At 35.7% G+C, this 22421-nt stretch overlaps 1 protein-coding gene across 8 annotated transcripts in view; it reads right to left on the bottom strand.

Annotated features, from left to right (window-relative positions):
* Window positions 1-22421, bottom strand: part of LOC150105717 (C-Jun-amino-terminal kinase-interacting protein 4-like) — a 615637-nt gene that overhangs the window by 171368 nt on the left and 421848 nt on the right. For all 8 annotated transcript variants that reach the window (XM_090394309.1, XM_090394311.1, XM_090394312.1 and 5 more), the window contains 2 exons: window positions 11563-11721; window positions 1851-2034 (listed from right to left, as the gene is read on the bottom strand). In XM_090394309.1, coding sequence (XP_090250435.1) covers window positions 1851-2034; window positions 11563-11721 — 343 coding nt within the window. The remainder of the gene's footprint in view (window positions 1-1850; window positions 2035-11562; window positions 11722-22421) is intronic.

Here is a 22421-nt window from a genome sequence, read left to right as displayed (position 1 = left end):
CAATTATAGCAGAATAAAAGAGGAGGAAAAATTTTGTACATACCTTGTTTTGATACTAGGATGTCTTCAAATTCCATGTTTCTGCTGAAGGTTGTTTATAGCAAGGGAAGGGAGCATGGGGGAGGGGTATTTGATGCAGAAGAATTATATAACTTTTTTGAGTAAAAATAGCCAATGTCTTTAATAATTTTTCCTGAAGTGTCTAGGACTCTTACCATTTTCATAAATGTTATACGGAGGTAATAGGCTTTGAAGATTGATATAATCCCCTGATCCATGGTTGTAAAAGCAATGTTGTGTTTGGGGGCATGTAAACAACTTTAACATCCAATGGTGTTCTTACTTCAGCAAGATTTTGAGGATGTCCAGGGGCATTATCCTAGAGAAGCAATGCCTTGACTGGCAGATCATTTTCTTTACAGAAGCAAAGCACAGTAGGACAAAAATAATTTGTGCACCAATCTATAAAAACGTCTTGTGTAACCCAAGCAATCCTGTTCCATTTCCAATACTGGCAGCATAGTTTTTAGACCCTTGAAGGCACGTGGTGTCTGTGAATGGTACACCAATTGGTTTAAGCTTAAAAGTTCCGGAGACATTTGCACCCAACAAAAAGCGTAAGTCTAATTCTTGTTCGGCTTAACACCTGGAGCAGAACGTTCTTCACAGTAAATGAAGGTGCGTGATGGCAATTTTTTTTCAGTAGAGCCCAGTCTCATTAACATTAAAAATGAGATCAGGATGATAACTTCCTTGTTCTACACAGTCTTGAAATACTTAAGGAAAAGTAACTGCTGCTACAACATCTGTACTTGCCGCCTCACCACATAATTTTGACACTATGGCACTTACTTCGAGACTTAAATCTTATGAACCAACCTTTGCTTCCTAAAAATGTTTCTTCGCCTCCATCTGTCTTTTTAAGATCCTCAAAAATAGTTTTTGCTTTCTCAGTTATAACAGACTGTGTCAGAGGAATGTTTTTCTGATTCAAGTCATCCAACCATAATAATGATGATAATTTTTCCATGAAGTTTACCCCTGCTATAACTTACATGTTTTGCATTTAGTACTGCTGTAGATTGTTGCGCAGGCTATTTTATTCTATCTGCATTTTTCATAATTGAAGTAACAGTCGATGGAGGTAAGTTCATACTTCTACAGATATTAGCACGTGTCTGCCCATCTTCCATTCTTCTAATCACCTCCATCTTTTTTTTCTAGTGTGATTGATTTCCACGCCTTCTTAACACTAAGTTCTGCTAACTTTTCTGCACTTTTTTTTTTTTTTTTTTTTTTATCAGACATGGTATATAATTACGTACTTTATCAATTTAAATACGTATGTATGTAAAAAAATTTCAATAGAACAATTAGGTAGATTCAACAGTAAAATTAGGTTTGATACATACACGTCGTAGTAGCTTGGTAAACACTCAAACACTAGAGTACTGCCTGCTAGCACTCTAGTGTTTGAGTCGTTTCTCAGTCAGACCACACTACAGTAAGAAAGCATGTGCAGGCATCTGGCGTTATTGTGAATTGATATAAATTGAACTGTCGTAAACCAAGGGCTGCCCGTACATGTTCTTACAGATATGTGCCTTGCATTATGGGATGCTAAGGCAATTGATATGAAGTCATTAGTCTCTATAATACAAGTAGCCCAGTCGTGAAATTACTTCATGCACAAACTTTGTTTGTTGATACTTGGATAAAGGATGAAACCAGCAATATAATTTCTTGGCATCTTTAATTTAAAGTTTGTTATAATGATGTTTTCCGCAATTAGAGTCAATTGTAGTATACTATTCTATAGCAGCAGTATAAATAAAATACTGTTATTTTACCAGGTATGCTTGCAATACAGAGAAGGTGGGAGGAACAGACTTGAAAAGAACTCAAAACATCTGCAGGATTATTGGCATCGATCACATTAACTTTACTGCAACCATGAGCACTAGTGCATATCCACACAAATGAAGAAAGATGCTGCTCCATCTCTTCATGCTCTTTTCTTTCTTTTTCATTTTCCTATCAGTAAACAAAGTTATGAACAATTTATTGCAAATGCACTGAAACAAGAATGCAGAAGATTTTAGAATGAATATCTGAAAATGAAATTTTGAAATGAAAGAGCAGATCAGTTATTTTTTATTTATTTATTTATTATTATTACTTTTTGCTATTCAATCTCCAGTGGTCAAAAGACAAGGCAATTTGCTCTGGCAGTAATCTTAGTCACATGCTTATCATACCTCTTTTATATTTATTTAGTTTAAACATAATTTAAAACAAAATCATAGTTAAAAATACATGCATGGCACAAGATTTTAAACTCCTGAAAGAATTAGAACTGATTTAAAAAAAAAAAAAAAAAGAGTACAAACAATACAAGATGTCAGAACCAAAGTGAGAAGTCCAGTACGAACCAGTGAAGAACTGGAAATCAAGGTGGTAGGACATCAAGAATCAATGCTTAGCTCACTTCTGTTTAACTTGGACATGGACTATCTAACAGTTGACATTCAACGATCTACCCCATGGGATATTTTATATGCTGATGACATTGCCCTAATGAGCAATAACCAAGAAGACTTAATGCTAAATAAGTGGAGAACAGCACTGAAAACTGGTGGCCTGCAATCCTCATAAAGGACAGCACCATCGATGCAGATGTGGAACATAACGTGAACACCGGCTGGAAGAAACGGAGGACACTGTCCAGAACATGTAAAAGAATTAGAACTGATTTAAAAAAAAAAAAAAAAAGAGTACAAACAATACAAGATGTCAGAACCAAAGTGAGAAGTCCAGTACGAACCAGCGAAGAACTGGAAATCAAGGTGGTAGGACATCAAGAATCAGTGCTTAGCTCACTTCTGTTTAACTTGGACATGGACTATCTAACAGTTGACATTCAACAATCTACCCCATGGGATATTTTATATACTGATGACATTGTCCTAATGAGCAATAACCAAGAAGACTTACAGTTGATGCTAAATAAGTGGAGGACAGCACTGAAAACTGGTGGCCTGCAATCCTCATAAAGGACAGCACCATTGATGCAGATGTGGAACACAATGTGAACACCGGCTGGAAGAAACAGAGGACACTGTCCAGAGTAATATGTGACAGAAGAATATTAGTGCAAGTAAAGGGGATGATATATAAAACAGTAGAACAACCTGCCCTTATATATAGTGTGGAATGTTGGCCTCTTAAGAAAGAGAAAGGAGAGAAAAGAAACTACATGTCACTGAGATGAAGATGCTGAGGTGGCAGGAGGAGTTACCATGCTGGATAAACTATGTAATGAACACACCCCTGGGATCTTCAAAGTTAAATCTATTGCTGATAAAATAACCGAGCTCCAATTTAGACTGTATGGGCATATCATAAGACGTTCTGTATATCACATGAAACAGAAGGTAACTGAAGTGTGTATGAACTAAGGGGATTTGGAAGATCCTGTTTAACAGGGATGTCTTATGTGCATTAATTGGAGTGATTTTTAAGTACCCTCTGGTACTTAATGATCTTCTGGCTGTAGACACATGAAATCACAAGCTATACAATCACCGAATGGTTCTTTTCAGAACCACAAGAAAAGAAAATTGGGTGCTAATTTCTGGATTTGCCAACTCAACACTGAAGGAATCAGCTTTGCTAAAAGTCAATATCTCTCAAAAATCCTCCAAGAAAAATGATACAGACATAACTGTCAAGAGATGCACACAGATAATGAACAACAATATGTGCCGATATTAAGAATGCTCACTTAATATTAGCACATATTAACCAGAATATACACACTATCATAGCGAAAACTGAAGATCTCACAGTGGTTAACATCTATAAGCTTCCCCTAGTAGAATGGCCACCTGAAGTTATTCCCATATTTCCACATCCTACTATTTATGTAGGGGATTTTAACAGCCATCACACCCTGTGGAATTAAAATAATAATGATGGAAATGGTGAAGCATTAACAAACTGGGTTGAGCAAAACAATCTTAGCTTAATATTTGATGCAAAAGGACAAAAGAACCTTTAAGGCTGCAGCATGGAAGAAGGAATACAACCCAGACTCTGCTTTGTTACCCAAAATTTGCAAAATCAGCTGCTAAACAAAACAAGACGTGTCCTTGAAGATTTTCCACAGCCAACATCACCCAATACTGGTAGAAGTAGGAATACAAATACAAATAATATAGTCCATTTCATGATCAAGATGGAATTTTAGGAAAGTGAATGGCAGGATTTTTCACAAGAACTGGATAAAATAGTCAGATGTATACCACCTGTGAGTGAAAACTACAATAGAGTCATTGGAGAAGTCATATCAACAGCGAAGAAGAATATTCCAAGGGGGTTTCCAAAAATAGATACTCGGCTGGAATAAAGATGGCTGAAGAGCTATACCAAGTCTATTTAGAATCTGGCAACTGCGGCATAGCTGACGAATTACTCCAGAAGCTTGATAACGAGTGCAGAAAAATGTGACGTTGCCAAAATATAGGAGGTATTTATTAAAGTTTCTTTTAATTAATATTCCAGTATATGTTGTAAATTCCTTAAATAATTTAATAGTCAAGTTGCTTACTATACATGATGACTGATGCATGTTTTTTGTGGTAGATCGCCCACTGAGGATAGCACTTACAGCTGACTCCCTACAATTCCATCTCAGTATTATAATACTTTATTGTATGGTAATATTGTATGATTGTTGACCTGGGATGGTCCAATTTGTCAACAATTTTCTGAACAGATAGGCCAGCAACATCATGGCATCCTATTACAAACTTCTTTCAATCTCCATCAATTCACTTCTAGCATCACCCAGACACTGCACTGACTTGTGAGTATCATATTCCTCCAATTTAAACAGGCTACAAACACGACTCATTACATGGTACGATGCACTTTGTTCCTGGAGTGTCCACTGACTTCTTTCCAAACAGTGTATTTTTATTCATCCAGTCCAGGATTTTGCTTATAACCAACCTTTCCAATATCTCAACCACCACTCCTGAGATACCTACTTGTTCTGTAATTTGCTGCATCGGTCTTGGAGCTTCCTTTATGTAAAGGGATTTACATTTTTCCACTCTCTCAAGACCATATCAGTGCTTAAAATTAAGTTAAATAGTCTTGTTAGAGTACTGCCATTTCTCTCACACTTTTCCACAACATGATCTGATATTTTACCCAATCCAACGGCTGTATTCGCAATGAGATTTCTTAATATTCTCAACATCTCCCTTTTATCTACCTCTATTTTCATACTGATTCCTATTACATCAGTCACTGGGCTGTCTCCATTTGGATATGCTCATATAATGATCTTTCAGTAAATCAACTTCTGCATCAGTCAACTCCCTACCAGCATTCATTAAGATTATCCTTTCACGATCTTCCTCTTACACACTTCATGCCAAATCTACTCTTTGAGATTTTCTTTGGCCTAACAGGATAATTTTCTCCAATAATCTGATCTGCCTTCCTCGACAGGCTATTCACCCTTCTTGTTTTTGCTTTATACTGCTAATAAGCCTGCTATCACCTATTCTCCTTATATATCTTCTACAACAGTTTCTGTGTTTGCAGCTCTTTTTAATGTTTCCATTAATTTCATTGATTTATCCTCCAGACCTTCATTTTTAACATTCTAAAGTTTTTATACCATGGTACTTCAAGCTGCTTCTTGGGCCTGTTATAACACCATGTTTGGAGTTCTATACATCCCTTCAAATTGAACATAGGTTGGGACTGTATGATTATTCTTGTGAAGTGAAAGCAAAGCAGTGACTTTAGTAAAAATTTTTTGATGCTATCCAACATTCTCAAACTCAGTGATGGTACCTTCTATACCATGCTGTTTTAGGTTCTATACCATCTCTTCATTCCAATCTATACTTCCATAATTAATATCATCCATAATGATCACTCATTTATTTTTAACCCAGGCTAATTTTCCTATTACACCCCTTGAGGGTACATGGCAGGAATTTGATGATGATGATGATGATAATTTTCCTATATATTTCCTTCTCACTACCCTCCACATTATTAGGTCCATAGCATCACTCAACTAAATATTTCATCCTGTTCACCTTACACTATGCTGCCTCTGCTACTATTTGTCCCTTGTAAATCTATCTTAGATGGACATAACTCGTCTGCTATCATCAACAGGACTCCTTCCCTGTCTTTCTTCATGAAACAGATTCTGAAAATTATTGAAAAAGCTCAGAAATGAAAGACAATGCTGTGATAAAATTATATTCTGGATGTCTGGAGTTATTACTTTGAAAAATTGTTAATTTAATTAAAACATGCAGTGACAAAAGAGTACAACTGGAATGCAATCCAAATATCTAAAATGTGGAAGGCCACGGGATTAGATGATATAACCAGAAATGCTCAAATACCTCCATATTTGAGCATTTTATACCTCTATAAAATGCCAAAAAGGTACTACATTATTATTATTATTATTATTATGGGCAACTCCAGGGAGTCCTTAGACTCATCGAGGGAGGCCCTAAACATCATGTGCATACTATACGACATTCTCACAGTATCTATCATACCTTGCCTTGAACTCACTCACCGTCATAGCACCCATAACAGAGTCTGGCAGCTTATTCCACTCATTTACTACTCTAAAAGTAAAGAACCCAGCTCTAACACACCCCTGCTAACCACACTCTTGCCCAGCTTCCATAGGTGTCCCCCTAGTTCTCCCACCACCACCAGTCCTGATCTCAAAAATATCCTCTGAATTAATCCTATAGAAACTCTTTAGCAATTTGAATGTCTCAATCATATCTCCCCTTTTCTGCCTATCAACTAATTTCTGCAACCCACAAATCTTCAACCTATTCTCATATGGTTCATTCCACAGACCTGCTATCATCTTAGTCACTCGCCTCTGGATCCTCTCCACCTCCTCCCCATCAAGAAGGAACCTAGGTGACCAAATCTGGGCACAGTAATCAAGATGAGGTCTTATCAAGGCTCGGTAAAGAGGTACAATAACTTGCTTGTCTCTGCTCAAAAAGGTATTTTTCAACAACCAAGTGAGTTGATGAGCTGATTTAGCTACTTTTGATGTACCCCCCTAAACTTCATCTCCCTATCCACCAACACTCCCAAGTCCCTGGCCTCATCAATCTCCTGGAGTATAGTTCCACCAATGTGGTATACTGCTGCTAATCTTTTCACCCCAAAATGCATAACCTTACATTTTGTCACATTAAATTGACATCCATTCTCCTTAGCCCAGAACTCCAATCTATCCAAGTCGTCCTGCAAGATTTTGACATCTTCTGCATTCACTACTGCCCTACCCAACTTTGCATCATCAGCGAACAAATGAACTGTTTCTCTTAGATCATTCCCTATATCGTTAATGAACGAATTAAACAGTAGTGGTCCAAGAACAGAACCCTGCAGCACACCACTAGTCACAGGCCGTCTTTTGGACACTACTCTTGAATAAACTACTCTTTGATATCTCTCCATCAACCACCCACCTATCCATCTCACCAACCCTATATCCATTCCCATATGTTGTAGTTTACATATTAGAATTCCATGTAGTATCCTGTCAAATACCTTAGCCAGGTCCAGCAGTATCATTGTAAACCCATTACCCTTATCCAGTTCAGCCGTCACTGTGTTATAAAACTTGAGTAAGTTACTGAGGCTTGATCTACCCTTCACAAAGCCATGCTGTCCCCCCATACAGTATCTCATTTTCATCAATCCATTCCTGTATTTTTCCCTTGACTACTTTCTCCAAGACCTTGACAACGACTCCTGATTTGCTGATCGGTCGGTAATTTGCAACCGTAGTCTTGGATCCTCCTTTATGCAATGGAAAGAACTCTTTCCACACCTTCGGGACTAAACCAGACCCGAGACTCAGATGAAACATGGTCAAGGGCACTGATAATTCTTTAGCCGCTTCATGCAAGACCCGTGCTGGTATACCATCCAATCCCACAGATGTATTCACATTAAAGTTCTGTAGTAGACTATTCACCTCCACCTCATTCATCACAATTCCCGTATAAACTAATGGTTCCTTCATTTTTTAAATGTCACCACCTGGATGATATACTTTTGCAAAGTGCTCGCTCAGTAACTCCACTATATCGACTGATTCAGTGACCTCCTTACCACTTTAAAACCAAATTACAAAACCAAAATGTTGGATGTGACCATATTGGAGTCCTGACAAATAATAGAATAGTTTACAATGAAACTATTCATTTCAGGCTAGTAATACCACAAACTTAATCATGTAGCACTATCACATCCACCCTGAGCTCAGTTTAGTATGTCACATCATGGGGAAGAAGCAACATAAGTATGGAACTGCATGATAAAGTGAAAAATAGTGAAGAATTTGTGGGCCTCCAAGGACTACAGTAACCATGAAAGCCCATAAGAAACCTTCAAAATGGCTAAATCTGCCATTTTGAAAATGACTAAACTGGCAAAGAGTACTTCAGTGAAAGTGATGGCCAATTCACCAGAAGAACAAAACAACCATAAAGGCAGTGTAGCAAGGGATGAGGATTCCCTCAGTACTATCATTGTCATCATCATCATATCAACTGTTCAGGATGGGTTTGAATGTTCCATGAATTCTTTTCCTCTACTGGCTTCTGTCCTCTGTCAGCCTTGCCATCTGTGGGAATGAGATCAAGAATGATTAGATCTTCACAATTTCATGCAGTATTGTTCTGTCTTACAGTGCCCTTACTCACCTTCAACCCTTCCATAAAGAAGGATGTAGGGCAGACTTTTTTGGCACATCCTGGCTATGTGTCCAAAACTGTGGCTATCTTTGTCTGTACATCAGCCTATTTAAGATGCTATGTAGCCTCATAGCATCTTAAATAGTAGATCATAACACCTTTCATGATCATTTGTCCTTTTTTCAGTCCACTTTGTGCGATTCTTTTCAATCACCCTGATTCAAAACCTTTTAACCCCTCCCCCCCCTTGTTTGTCAGTAATCCAGCTCCCTGCACTGTCAAGTGTCAGTGATCCTTTGAGTGGCAGAAGAGTTTAGTCTTCAGTCACATTTTGTTTAACACGTTCGCTGCCACGCTACTTCGGCATAGTCTGTTCCCATATGCAGAGCAATTTCACTTCTTCAAGGTCAGTACGGTACTGTCGTTGCCGGCGGTCAGCTTCATACGAGTATACTCACAGTTTGATGCTAGCTCCACAAGCCAAGCGTTTTCACTTCTTCAAGGTCAGTATGGTAATCTCAGTGACGGCGGTAAGCATCATACGAGTATACTCATAACTGGCTTGTGTAGCTGGTTTACCAACTACAAGTATACTCGTAGTTGGCAGTGAACGTGTTAACTTGTTTATTACTGACCATCCTATACTTATTCTGTGCTTAATAGTTTTCATGAAACTTTTGTCTTCAGTGATTAATGATCAGAGATAATCAAAACTGTCCATGTGTTCTATTCTTTTATTATTTATTGTAACAATGACTTATTTTTCCACTCTACCTATGACTGTATTTTTTTGTGTTACTGAGATTTAGCTTCCAGTTGTATTTGTTGCTGGTTAGATTTAGATTAGAAATCACTGATTTTAAGTTCTCTAAATTACTGTCTATCAAAACAATATCATCTGTATATTTTAGGCAGATAATGTTTCTTCCACTGACAGTTACTCCCAAGCAATTCCCCAATCACTTCTCCGAGGAACAGGTTGAATAAACCTGAGGGGGGGGACCCTGCATGATTCCCATCCTCCCCATGATTCCATCTCCTCTGGGATGGAATTTTCCATGTTTCAATATTCCTGAATTTTACTACTGCCTGTAGATAGAGACTGGTATCGAGACCATATGTTTTAAGATAAATAACAAGTTTAATGAAATATAACTGCATAAGTTTCGTAAATCGTCAGACTTACATTGTCAGGAGTAATAACAAAAGTTGTACAGAAAAGAGATTAGGAATAATTAATTACAAATATAAGATGCTATCAGAACATCACAATTCATACATATAAATAAATAACCAGAATAAAAATGTTCAATTAATTACTGTATGTGTGTTGGAACAATGCTAGTTGCTACAGTGACATTCTGTAGCATTGCTTGTATTGTATCAAATGTGAAAAAAAATTTTCACATTTGACGTCCGTAGAAGCCGTACAGTCACTACCATTCCTCACGTGGTTTTGGCAATGATGTCTTCTGCTAGAATAAGTGGTAGGGTTGCAGATTCCCTTTTCACACAAAGTTTGTAGGACAATCACAAACATCCATGCCCATGGTGGGATTCGAACTCACAGCCTCTTGGCTGGAGAGCAGACATGCTAACCACTTGGCCAACCAGGCCGGTCCAAGTGCAAGCAAACTAAATTTGTGTGTGTGTTTCTTTACGACTAAGCTACTTGTATATAAAGGCTAATGACTTCACAATAATAAGGTGTTACACCTTTTCACTACTTGTGTATGGGATATATATATATATATATATATATATATATATATATATATATATGACTTTTGCATTACTTCAACCTTGGTGTCTCTCCTGGATCTGGCTTCCACTGACAAGATCTCAATAAAGATCAAAACCAGTCTGGGTAGTGGCCCTTCCCATTATACACACCCCAAAGTATGAGTGTATGGAATTATGGGATACTAAGGCAATTAATGTGAAGTCATTAGGATCTATATACAAGTAGCCTAGTTTTGAAGAAATTTCAAGTGCAAACATTGTTTGCTTACACTTGGATAAAGGATTACACAAGAATGTAATTTCTTGAAATTTCATTCTTGTTTTTGATCTAATTTTGATCTAATTTATATCCAAGTGAAAACTTTCTACAATCTAGCACCTAAGCCTGTCAAGAAGTCAGCAGGAGTAAATCTTCTCTGCTACATGTCAAGAGGCCAATAAGTCCTAAAGTATAGTAGGGTGTAGGATCAGATACAGTTAGAGAAAAGTGGCCAGGTAATTAGCATTTCTATGGAAACATGTACTCTTTTTAATATTACTGATCCTTTCCTGTAATTTGAGGTTTTTCTAAGTTTTATTTTATTTATTTTTTAAGCTGGAGAATTAAGGAGAGAAAGACTAAACACACATATACACAGCATGTTTTCCATTCTACATTGGTGATATAGCATAGGTTGGGTAATTTTCATATTTAGGGTCATTATTGCAAGAAAAAAAAATTTTTTTTTTTTTTAAATAACAATATGAATAAATAAAAAAAATTCAGATATGACAGATGTACAATAAAACATAATAAATATAAGGTCACAAAATTTCAACTCAACTGTAATGAAAAATAGGATAAACACTAATATTTTTCCTTATTCTATAAAAAAAAAAAAAAAATTCCAATGCATTCTGTAGAATACAAATACAAAATGAGTGGATTTCAGAGGGCTCTATTATGTGAAATGAGTATATATAAAATTTTTTTCACAGCTGAAAAAGTTTAAACAACAAAATAAAGTAAATGGCAAAAAATTCATACTGAAACAATTACCTTAAGTTCATGATCGAGCTTTTCAATTTCAGAGAGTCCATCAGTATTGATGTCTGGCAGCTTTTCTGTAGAATCTGAATAAAACACACTTGCTCCAACTATGCTACCTCCATCAGATGTTCTTCCACCTGTTAAGTTAACTCCTGCAGCACATCCAATCTAAATAATTATTTACAATGAAATCAATTGTTTAATCCAACAGAATTTTTTTTTAAACATTGAAAATACTTATATTCAGAAGTGAATAATATTCAATTGATTTTAATTAATTGGTTAATTTGTTCTTTAAAGTATTTAGTCAGATAATGAGAGCACAGAAAAGTTTACATTTATTCAAACTTTTGTTTGCTCTCGCTGAGATAAAGGATTAAACTAAATTTATTATAGTCTAACCTAGTGAAAAATAAACTTTCAACATCTTTCTCTAAATCCAGAGTAATTTAATAAAAAAAGGTGGCAAACCTTTTGGCAACTCTTATAGGTAAAGATGACCTTGCTATTGCTTCTGCCTGGTATCTCTAACTCTGGGCCTGGCTCCCACTGAAGAGACCTCAATAAAGGTCGAAACTAGTCTGGGTAGTGGCCAATCCCTTAATGCACAACAGTATACATATCCACAAGGAGAGATGTGTTTTGCATTATGGGAGATACTGGGATAGGAGTGTTGGTAGCTTGCTCCACTTTGCTACAAGTTGCCTGGTGTTGTACTACTTACCCAGGTAAGATAGTACAACACTATATTCAGTCATGAAGATATTTTCAGGCACAAACTTTGTTTGCTCTCACTGGGATAAAGGATTAAACTAAATTTATTATATTCTACAAACTATTTCATCATCTGTCTATCTATTGGTTTTACTATCAATACCCAAACAACAGCAGCATATATTTATATGATATTCACAAATACAACTACATGACAAACCATAATGGACCAATAACAGGCAATTAATGAGCTAGTGAAACTGAATATATAACCTCTCTCAAAGTCTACCACAATAGTATGGCTTGTTCCCATAAAACAGGCCTTTGGTGACATATCTTCCTTGGTTGGAAGAAATGCTAATTAATCTTCTAGGTATCACCCAGAGAAACATTGTTCTGCTTATGAAGCTACAAAGTTTCTGGGAACCAGCATCCACTCTCCTCCACTTCAGGATATAACTGGGAAGTGGTTCTGTAGGTGTGATGCTAAATAGTACATAGGACCAAAACCTGATGGCAATGTGTCAAAAGGCTTTCTAAAGGCATAGGACACTGTTCAAGCCATGACTGAACATAATCATCATCCTAGCTGTATGTGCCTGATCAATATAAGCTTCCAATTACACTACTGTGAAAGATAACATATGAGCAAGTAAAACAAACTGCAGCACAAAACATCTCTCACAAAAAGCAACAAAAGTTGCAAAAATATCAAAAATGCAAATGTAAAATAGCCCAAAATTCCATTCTATGAACAATAATGATATGTTTCACCACCTACAGACATCAAAAACTGATTTTTCTCCCCCCCCTCCCCCCACCTAACTTTAACTAGCATCCTCAACAACAAAAACAGTTTACTTCAACTATCCCAGCTACATCAAACATTATCCTTCCATAAATAGACTGAAACTGTGGGCAATAATAATAGCTGTCCATGCAATGTTAGTAAATGTAAAGTTATGCATTTTGGTGTGGAGATATCCAATTGTATATTATATTGGCGAGATTATGCTTGAAGAAACTGATGAGTTCTTGAAGTTATGATGGATAGGATGCTGAAGTTTAAAGGCCACATATAAAAATTGCAAATACAACTTAGAGGATATCTGCAATGCTGAAAAGAGCATTGACAAATATCTTCTAAGTTGTATTTGCAATTTTTATTTGTATGGCCTCTGATGAATCCTTGACTCATAGAGGTCTGATGATAATTTTTTTTTTCCAAATAATAAACTTTATTATCATCATCATATATTCAGAGTATTTACAAATATATACGTAAAATATTATTACAGGTAACCCTCGTATAACATGGTACTTATACAACGCGGTCTACAAATTGTAGTAACCCTTGTTGAACGTGGTACTTATACAACACTGTTTCGATATAAGATGGTCTACAAATTGTAGTAACCCTTTATATTTTCATAGATATTTCAACGCGCGACTTAAAAATCAAATTTTGTCTTCGTTAAATTTGCATCTGTCCGTATCGGACATGTAGTTATAAGTAGCGAATTTATATTAGGGGATATATTAGAGGAAATACCCTTAGAACGCATGTACGTCAATTGTTTACTGTATAAATTATTTATTGTTGAAAATTGTCTTCGTTTTCTGCCAGGAAAGTGCATTAAAATTTGGTGAGTTACATACGATATGTAATGCTTTTTTTAAGTAAAAAAATTTTTTTTTATAATAATGACTATTTAGAGCGCTTTTGCGATATGGTTGAAAATAAAATTAGTGAATTAATTGATGGAGAAATAGATTTAAATGAGGAGGAACTGGTACAATTAATAGATGACGTCGAACCAAATGGCAGGGAAATTTCTGCCGAAGATTCTGATTGTGATGAATCCATTAAAGAATTCAGTTTAAAGAAATTAGCAAAAGGATTGGACTTGGTAAGAAAGTTATTTTATGGATAATGATCTCTGGAGTGCTCCGGAAAATTCACGAGACAATTGGATATTTGTTTAGCTCCGTATTATGAACTTAATAAAAAATTGCAGCATAGTGGTAAGCAAGATCTTATTACTGACTTCTTGATAACTAAACCAACTGAAGTATGCAATGAAAATTATACAAATGATGTCCAAGAGATTTCAAGTGATGACGACGTCCAGTCACATGTAAATAAAGAACATCTACGAAATGTTAGTTTTGAAGAGAGTGATGATGATTAAAATATACATTTTATTTTATTTTGCCTAAAACATTTATGTATTATGTGCAATGAAGATTACATACAATTTATAATTTTTTATAATTTTATACTATGTATTTGGTTCATAGTTTATTTGTTTTCTTAACTTACATGAATTACCTGAATTAAATAAAAATATTTTTTTGTTGGATATGTCATTGTTTATATAATCTTAAAAAAATTATTTCAGAACCTAACCCTACTTTTTCTATGTGATCTGAGTCTGGCATAACGCAATTTATATAACGCAGCATTTTTGTGGAACCTAACATCCGCATTATACAAGGGTTATGTATTATGTTTTCTGTTCATTCCAAAGATTCAGCACCAAATTTGAGGTATAATAGAAATGTGCATAAATCATAATGCCAATTGGCTGTAAGACATTTTTACATGCATATTTATAATACTATATTAAATATAGCATTAAAAGAAATCTTTTCTTTTTTTCATTTTAATATTGGTTTTGGATGAAATATAATGGAACTGCATGCATCCTCAAAGCATGTGCAAGCTTATATAAGGAACAATACCGATTGGTTACTTCATATTAATGTTGCTGTAATGAAGTAGTTCAGACACATACCCATGCATTAATATGAGAAACACACACACACACACACACACACACACACACACACACACACACACACACACACACACACACACACACACACATCTAGGAATTTGATGGTCATCACTGGGCTGGAAGTCTCAGTTAGTACAGTGTCTTGCATTAGTCTGTAGAATATGTTGTGTGTGTGTATTTCTCTTTCATAGTGTAACCATGGGGCTTAATTTATAGTTCTGTAGTTTGCAAGGTTTGTTTTCAAATGGCAGTTTGTTTAACATATTTGGGATATAAAAATTCTAGGTGGCTTTTCCATAACGGTTGTTCTATTTACATGTAATATACCCTGGTGTCCAAAACCTAAGGATGAAAACACTATTTCTGAAGATTATAATAGAAAATTCAGACGAATCAGCTTGTGGCAATTTGTATAACTGATGATTTTGAGTAGAAAGCTGATACACATACAAATTTTTGAATCGCATCCAAAGGGGTCACGTGGTAGCACACAACAGGACAAAAGGCAAAATGCTGTGTTATGCAAATTGTATTTGAAGAAAGTTCTTTTCTTGAAGGAATAAAGTTGCAAATTTGGATGTCTTGTAATGTCTCAAAGACCTCATCTAGATGATTTTGTCCAGGGAAGAATTATGGAAAACTTGAAAAAGGCTGAAGAATTACTGATATTGTCAGAGAGAGAGAGTTGTGATCTCACATAGCATTTAATTCAGGCTCTGGGCAGCATCAAACCAATGGAATGTGTTCCAAACATTTGTTAAAAGGATGCCTTTACTCTACTACAGAACACGAAGCTAGATTTTTGGTTATAATAGTAAAATGTAATTAACGCATCATGATAGGTCAGCATACAAGTTCGCTCCATTCAAGCACAGGTATGTGGATATCTTGACAAACTATGCAAGACATTTCTGACAAGTAGGCTTATATGCCCGAAGGCATGTAGTCTGCATCTCTTTATCCACAGCTCATCACAGAGTACATTTTCAGTAGTGTTGTATCCATAAAAATTGGACAAGAAACCAATAGGCTAATGTACTCTTTACAGATAAGAGTCATTTTAGTCTTTCCTCCGATTCTAGACGACACTTGATCTGACATGAAAGTGGTACTTCTTATCATTGCAAGAATGTTCTTGAAAGGACAGATTATGGTGGTGCTAGGGTCATGGTGTGGGGAGGCATTATGCTTAATGGATGCACTACACCAGCACTTCCCAAACTGTGGGCCATTAGTTTTGTTGAGGAGGCTGTGAAATAATGAAAGCAAATTTAAAATGTTTTAAGACTAAGTGTGCCATGTCAAATGTGTATGCAAGATGCTAAAAATGTAATATTTGGATTTGATTTTTGTTTGTTTTGTTTTGTATTGAATATAAATACAATAAATATTATAATAATATGTGTGTGTATTACGATTTTTTTTTTCGATGGGGGCCATGAAATATTTTAATTTTTCCAAAGGAGCCTTTACATCCATAAGTTTGAGAAGCACTACACTACAAGTGCTGAAAAAAGGGACTATAACGGGTAAATAATATTGCCATGAAGTTCTTCAACATCATGTGCAATTGTTCCATGGTGTTATAGGCAAAGAATTAATTTTTATGGATGACAATGCCACAGCACGTCTTACACAAGCATTGGAGATACTTCTGGAAACTGAGAATACTAGAATCAAGTGGCCAGCACACTCCTCAGCAATCAACCCCTATAGAACACGTTTGGGACGCAATAGGGAGACATGTTGCTGCTCGAAATTCCTTTCCAGAAAACAAAGAAGGTCTCGTTGTTGCTCTGAAAGAGGAGTGGGTCAGTACTGTACATTATTTCCTTAAGTACACCCTCAGGAAATTTGTAACTTTTGCCAAAAACGTATTGCAATTTTTACAAAATTTAGAACATATTTTTAATATGATTTTTAGTATGCTGGGAATAAATTTATGCCCACATTTGACTGTAGTCATAAAATTTTTTTCATATACAGGTAACAATGTAGTTTGTCCTTAACTTTTGGAGAGCAGTGTAGTTAGTTGTCTGAGGTCTCATATTCTGCAGTTGGCATCAAAGTAATGCTTTAGCATAACTTGAGTAGTGGCATAAGTGTTTAGCTGTTAATATTTTATGTGCTGTTAATTGTAGTGCATATAAAGCTGGCATCATCTATTTGCTCTCAAAAGATTAGCTTTATCATTTGATACTGCAGTAATATTAATCTGTTTAGTTTATAGTCTGCACAGAATGTATCTGTTATAGCATACCTTCATACATTTTCACATTATGCCTTATATATAAGTGCTTTTATGTATGAAGGAGATAAATCTTTCAGCACGTATAGCTGTTTTGCTATTACCTAAAATAAAATAAAATAAAAACATCGACAAATCCAAAACAAATTTCATACGCTAAATGAATAAAACTTGCCTCCACCACACAAATAGTAGTTGTGCCTTCTAGCCATGGCTAAGAGCTGTTGTGTATAACATCTGTCTTTCCTTGTTTCCACCTCTCTCTCAAATCCTGATAGATTCATAGCACCAGTCTCTTGGCATATCTTTTTCTTCCAACTCTTGTACTGATGACCAAAGAAAATCCCTCCCTCTCCATAGTATGCCCTCTCTGAATTTTTAAGACAGAAAAAACCTCAATATTCTTGTTACTAATTGGTAACCTTGTTCAGATGCATCCTTTACCCAGTGGTGCTAAATTTGTACTTGCTGCAGAATTAACATCAATCCTGTAATGCCTATACAAGCTGGCATGCTCATCTGACATCTGTCCAGCAGCATGGAAACAAGCTTTAATAGAGCCTGTCTCTAAATAAAAGTTAGCCACCAAACTTCAACCTGCTGCCCTCATCTCAATACTCTAAACCAGTGTTCTCAAACTTCAGATATCTGCATACCCCTTCTTAAATTTTCATTATTACCAAATACCCACTTATCAAATAATAATTAAAAAAAAATAAAGTATATTTCATTGTAAATGTCTATTTTATTTGAATTTATATGTTCATGTAAACAAAAAATATGATTTATTTTTAATAGAACAAAATTTGGAATAGGTTCCTCTTCACTTCCCGTCCATGAAAATCCACATTTCAAGTAATTCATATCATGCTTATGAAGATTTTTCATCTTCTTTCTAGTTGGTTCTTTAGAGATGTCAGATGACACACTCTTGTCAATTTCATTTTCATCCAGATGCAATATCAACGTTTGCTTGTTACTTACAGCTACTTATATTTGCTAAATCCAATCTTTAACCAATGATCCATAGTTAAGAATTTGAAAGCTAAAAAAAATACTGTATTACTCAAATATAACTCATACTTTTTTTCTCAAATTTAAAGCTAAAAAATCGTGGTGTGAGATATATGTGGGGATTTTCGGAAACTAAAGTTCAAAGAAAAAAACTGAAAATGGTGTGACTTACCAAGAAGCTCCTACTCGCTATCACTACTTTTGGCATCGAGAACAGTTTCCTTGTGTGTGCATCGTCAAAGTCATCTACCCAAATAGCTTCATATCTTCTTTCCCATTATATCAAGCAAAAATTACTAGTAATTTACAAGACTTGAGATATGTAGAGCAGCTGTGAAGAAGTGCATATGATTGGTGCGGTGTTAACAAAAGATGGGGCAAACCAAAGACAAGTTAGCATTTCAGCAGTTGAGTTGAAATGCTAATTCTCTTCAACCGAATTATATAATATCTGAAACACATTCACTATATATTTCTTAGTTTTAACACTTTCACGGTTGGGTGGTGTCAAGCAAAACCATATGTTGCAGGTAACATGGTTTTACTTAAGTCTAAATAGCATAGTTTCAGTGAGAAGGGGACATGTGATTCATTAGTTGGTGCCATTTTTATCCCAGTTGTCTCTAATTGCACTATTTGTTGAGAAATATATTACACAGACTGCAAATGTCTCTGTACCTTATTCAGTGATACAATAAAACTACTTGTTTTTCTTGTGTCTTAAGTATAGTGAAGCTGTTGGAGAGGCATGTTGTTTACTGCAGGGAGCGAGTTACTATCGCTAGGACGTGAAACGTGGCAATATTGATAATCATGCATAGCCGAAAATTGCCACATACCCCCTGAAGACCTTTCACGTACCCCTGGGGGTACGCATCCCATACTTTGAGAAACACTGCTCTAGACCATAGACGGCGAACCTATGGCACATGTGCCAGAAGTGGCACGTTAACGATTTACAAGTGATATCCTTTTATACGCTTATAAATTATTCCACCTTTTTTTTTTAATTGTTATAATACATACAAGTTAAATGTTATTATGCTTGTATGTATTAAATTATAATACATACAAGCATAATAACATTCACTATATATTTCTTAGTATTAACACATTCACAACGGGATGTAGTTTATCGTTCTGACGAAACATCTCTTTATCAGTCGGCTCAACTCACACAAAGTTTCAACCTTTGGTTGAATTTTATTGGTGCTTGTTTGTGTTTAAGCTAGCACAGGAACTCACATATGCATTATATGGCATATTTCAATTCCTGGTAGAATTTTAGTTGTAGTTAGCCTTTGTGATCTGTCATAATGACATCAAGAATTTCAAATGCAATAAAACAAACACTTATTCCATGTAATTGAAAAATTGGACAAGAGTTTTTCAGTGAAATACTGTGTTTCTTGTGCGACATATGGTTTTGCTTGAGTCTATAAAGCGTAGTTTCTGTGAGAGAGGACATGTGATTCATTAGTTAGCGCCGTTTTTATTCCAGTTGTCTCTAATTGCACTATTTGTTGAGAAGTATATTACACGGACTACAAAAGCCTCCTTACCTTAGTCAGGGATACAATAAAACTACTTGTATTTCTTGCATTTGTAGTATAATGGCTGTTGGGGGAGGGCATGTTGTTAACCGCAGGGAGCGAGTTACTATCGCCTCAACATGAACATGTTTGAACATATTTCATGTGCGAGGTATATGCAACACTTTTTAATGTCTTTTTTCGTAAAGTAAAATCAGGGGTGCCAGTTATACGTGAGGGCAAGTTTTCGAGTAAATATGTAAGCGTTCCGCCAACAAGTTGACATCCTTCTGCTGCTTCCCTTGCTCAGCTAACTTCAATGGTGAGTTAGTTACAATGCATAAATATTTTTTCACTATTGTTTTTTTTTTTTTTCAAACCAACATAATGAAAATCAATTCAATAATACAATAATCAATTTTACACTGAATAACATTAATAAATTTAGTTTAATCCTTTATCCAAGTGTGTGCAAACAAAGTTTACACCTGAAAGTATCTTCAGGACTGGGGTAAAGTGGTACAACACTGGGCAACTCCTTGCAAAGGTGGAGTAAGCTACCAAGAGACCAAGCTACCAAGTCTGTAGAGACCTCAATAAAGGTCAAAACTGGTCTGGGTAGTGGCCCTTCCTTTAATGCATAACATTAAACATATCCGCAAGGAGGTGTGTTTTTCATTATGGGAGATGCTGGGATAGGAGTGTTGGTAGCTTGCTCCCTTTGCAAGGAGTTGCCCGGTGTTGTACCACTTTACCCCAGTCCTGAAGATACTTTCAGGCACAAACTTTGTTTGCACACACTTGGATAAACGATTAAACTAAATTTATTATAGTCTGACCAAGTGAAAAATAAACTTTCAACATCTTTCTCTAAATCCAGAGTAATTTAATAAAAAGGTGGCATACCATTTGGCAGCTCCTATAGGAGGAGATGACCTTGCTAATACTTCTGCCTGGTATCTCCACTTGGGCCTGGCTCCCACTGGAGAGACCTCAATAAAGGTCAAAACTGGTCTGGGTAGTGGCCCTTCCCTTAATGCATAACATTAAACATATCCGCAAGGAGGTGTGTTTTGCATTATGGGGGATGCTGGGATAGGAGTGTTGGTAGCTTGCTCCACCTTTGCAAAGAATTGTCCGGTGTTGTACCACTTTACCCCAGTCCTGAAGATACTTTCAGGCACAAACTTTGTTTGCACACACTTGGATAAAGGATTAAACTAAATGTATTATAGTCTGACCAAGTGAAAAATAAACTTTCTACACTGAATAACATTATAAATTTATATATAAATAAATATTATAAAAAATAAAATATTATTTATCAAATTATAAATAATTATTTATAAAATATTATAAATTAATATATATATTATAAATTTATAATAAATAAATACATAAACTAAGTTATATTAATTTTCTATTAATTTTTCCCCTATTAAAAACTGCCCAGCACGTCAGCAAATTGATTGGTAAATTTTTGGCATGCGCCACCATGTCAGCTAGTCGATTTGCAGGTAGTAAGGCGGGCTTGAGTTTTTTTAGCATTGAAATTTACTACGTTGTCCTCACCAGGGAATACAGAAAGAGAGATGATTCTGAAATGTTCAAACAGATGAGAATGGTGAGCGACAAGAGCGATAAATAATGGGTTACTTTAATTATGGAAATATTGAGTGGAAGCAAGATATATCATGTGTGAGAAGGAGACTGAGTGTTTTATGCCATGGTACAGATTTAAGCTTCCTCTTAAGCTTGTCATAATCACATGCCTTGTAGTTACACATATAACCCTTCTTGACGGAACATTCATCACGTTTTACAATCTCCCATGTTAAGACTACATTGTAATGGACAGCTATTCTGATCCTCTGACCAGGTCAAATACTCTCACAACCCTAGTCCCCCCCCCCTCTCCATCATATGGTACCTCATGTAATTATCTATCTCTCAGTAGTGTATAAATTCCATTTCCTTCCTGCTAGGTGATCTTTTTTCCTTCCAGTCTGCATCACCATAGTTGAAGTCCCCTATAATAATCACTCATCTGCACTCATTGTACTAATTTGTTGATGCATCCTTCCAGATCATCTGTGGAACAACCTAGCCTATAATAACAACCAGTTGTATATCTTGTCTTACTGTCCTTGATCTCACACCAGACTGCTTCAAATCTTCTGGTCTAAAACTCATCCACTACACTGTTGCCACTTCAAATCTGATTATTGGTTCTGAGAGATTGCTGAAGTGCTATTACATGACCACAACTTAAATCACGAGTTACTTTCTTTACTAAAATTTAGGAAAGACTCATTCTTCTTAGTTGCAAATAGTACTGTTTTATTTATTTTTTAAAATCACATATTGTAATAAGCTGTACTGTACTGGTACATGGCTCATATTTTTTAAAACTCCACTGTTGTTATTCTAACTTATTTGAACTCTCTTCTTACTGAAGATGATTTGTAAGTTTCAGATCAAAATATCTGATTTATCAATATCACAAGCCACTGAAGTTGATGCATTAACAATGTGAGCAGTTCCCCCACCCCCTAAATA

This window comes from Typopeltis vanoorti, chromosome 6 (genome assembly GCF_054136105.1).
Source record: "Typopeltis vanoorti isolate ZY-2024b chromosome 6, IOZ_Tvanoo_1.0, whole genome shotgun sequence".
Classification (NCBI taxonomy): domain Eukaryota; kingdom Metazoa; phylum Arthropoda; class Arachnida; order Uropygi; family Thelyphonidae; genus Typopeltis; species Typopeltis vanoorti.
This window is presented reverse-complemented; position numbering and strand designations above follow the sequence as displayed.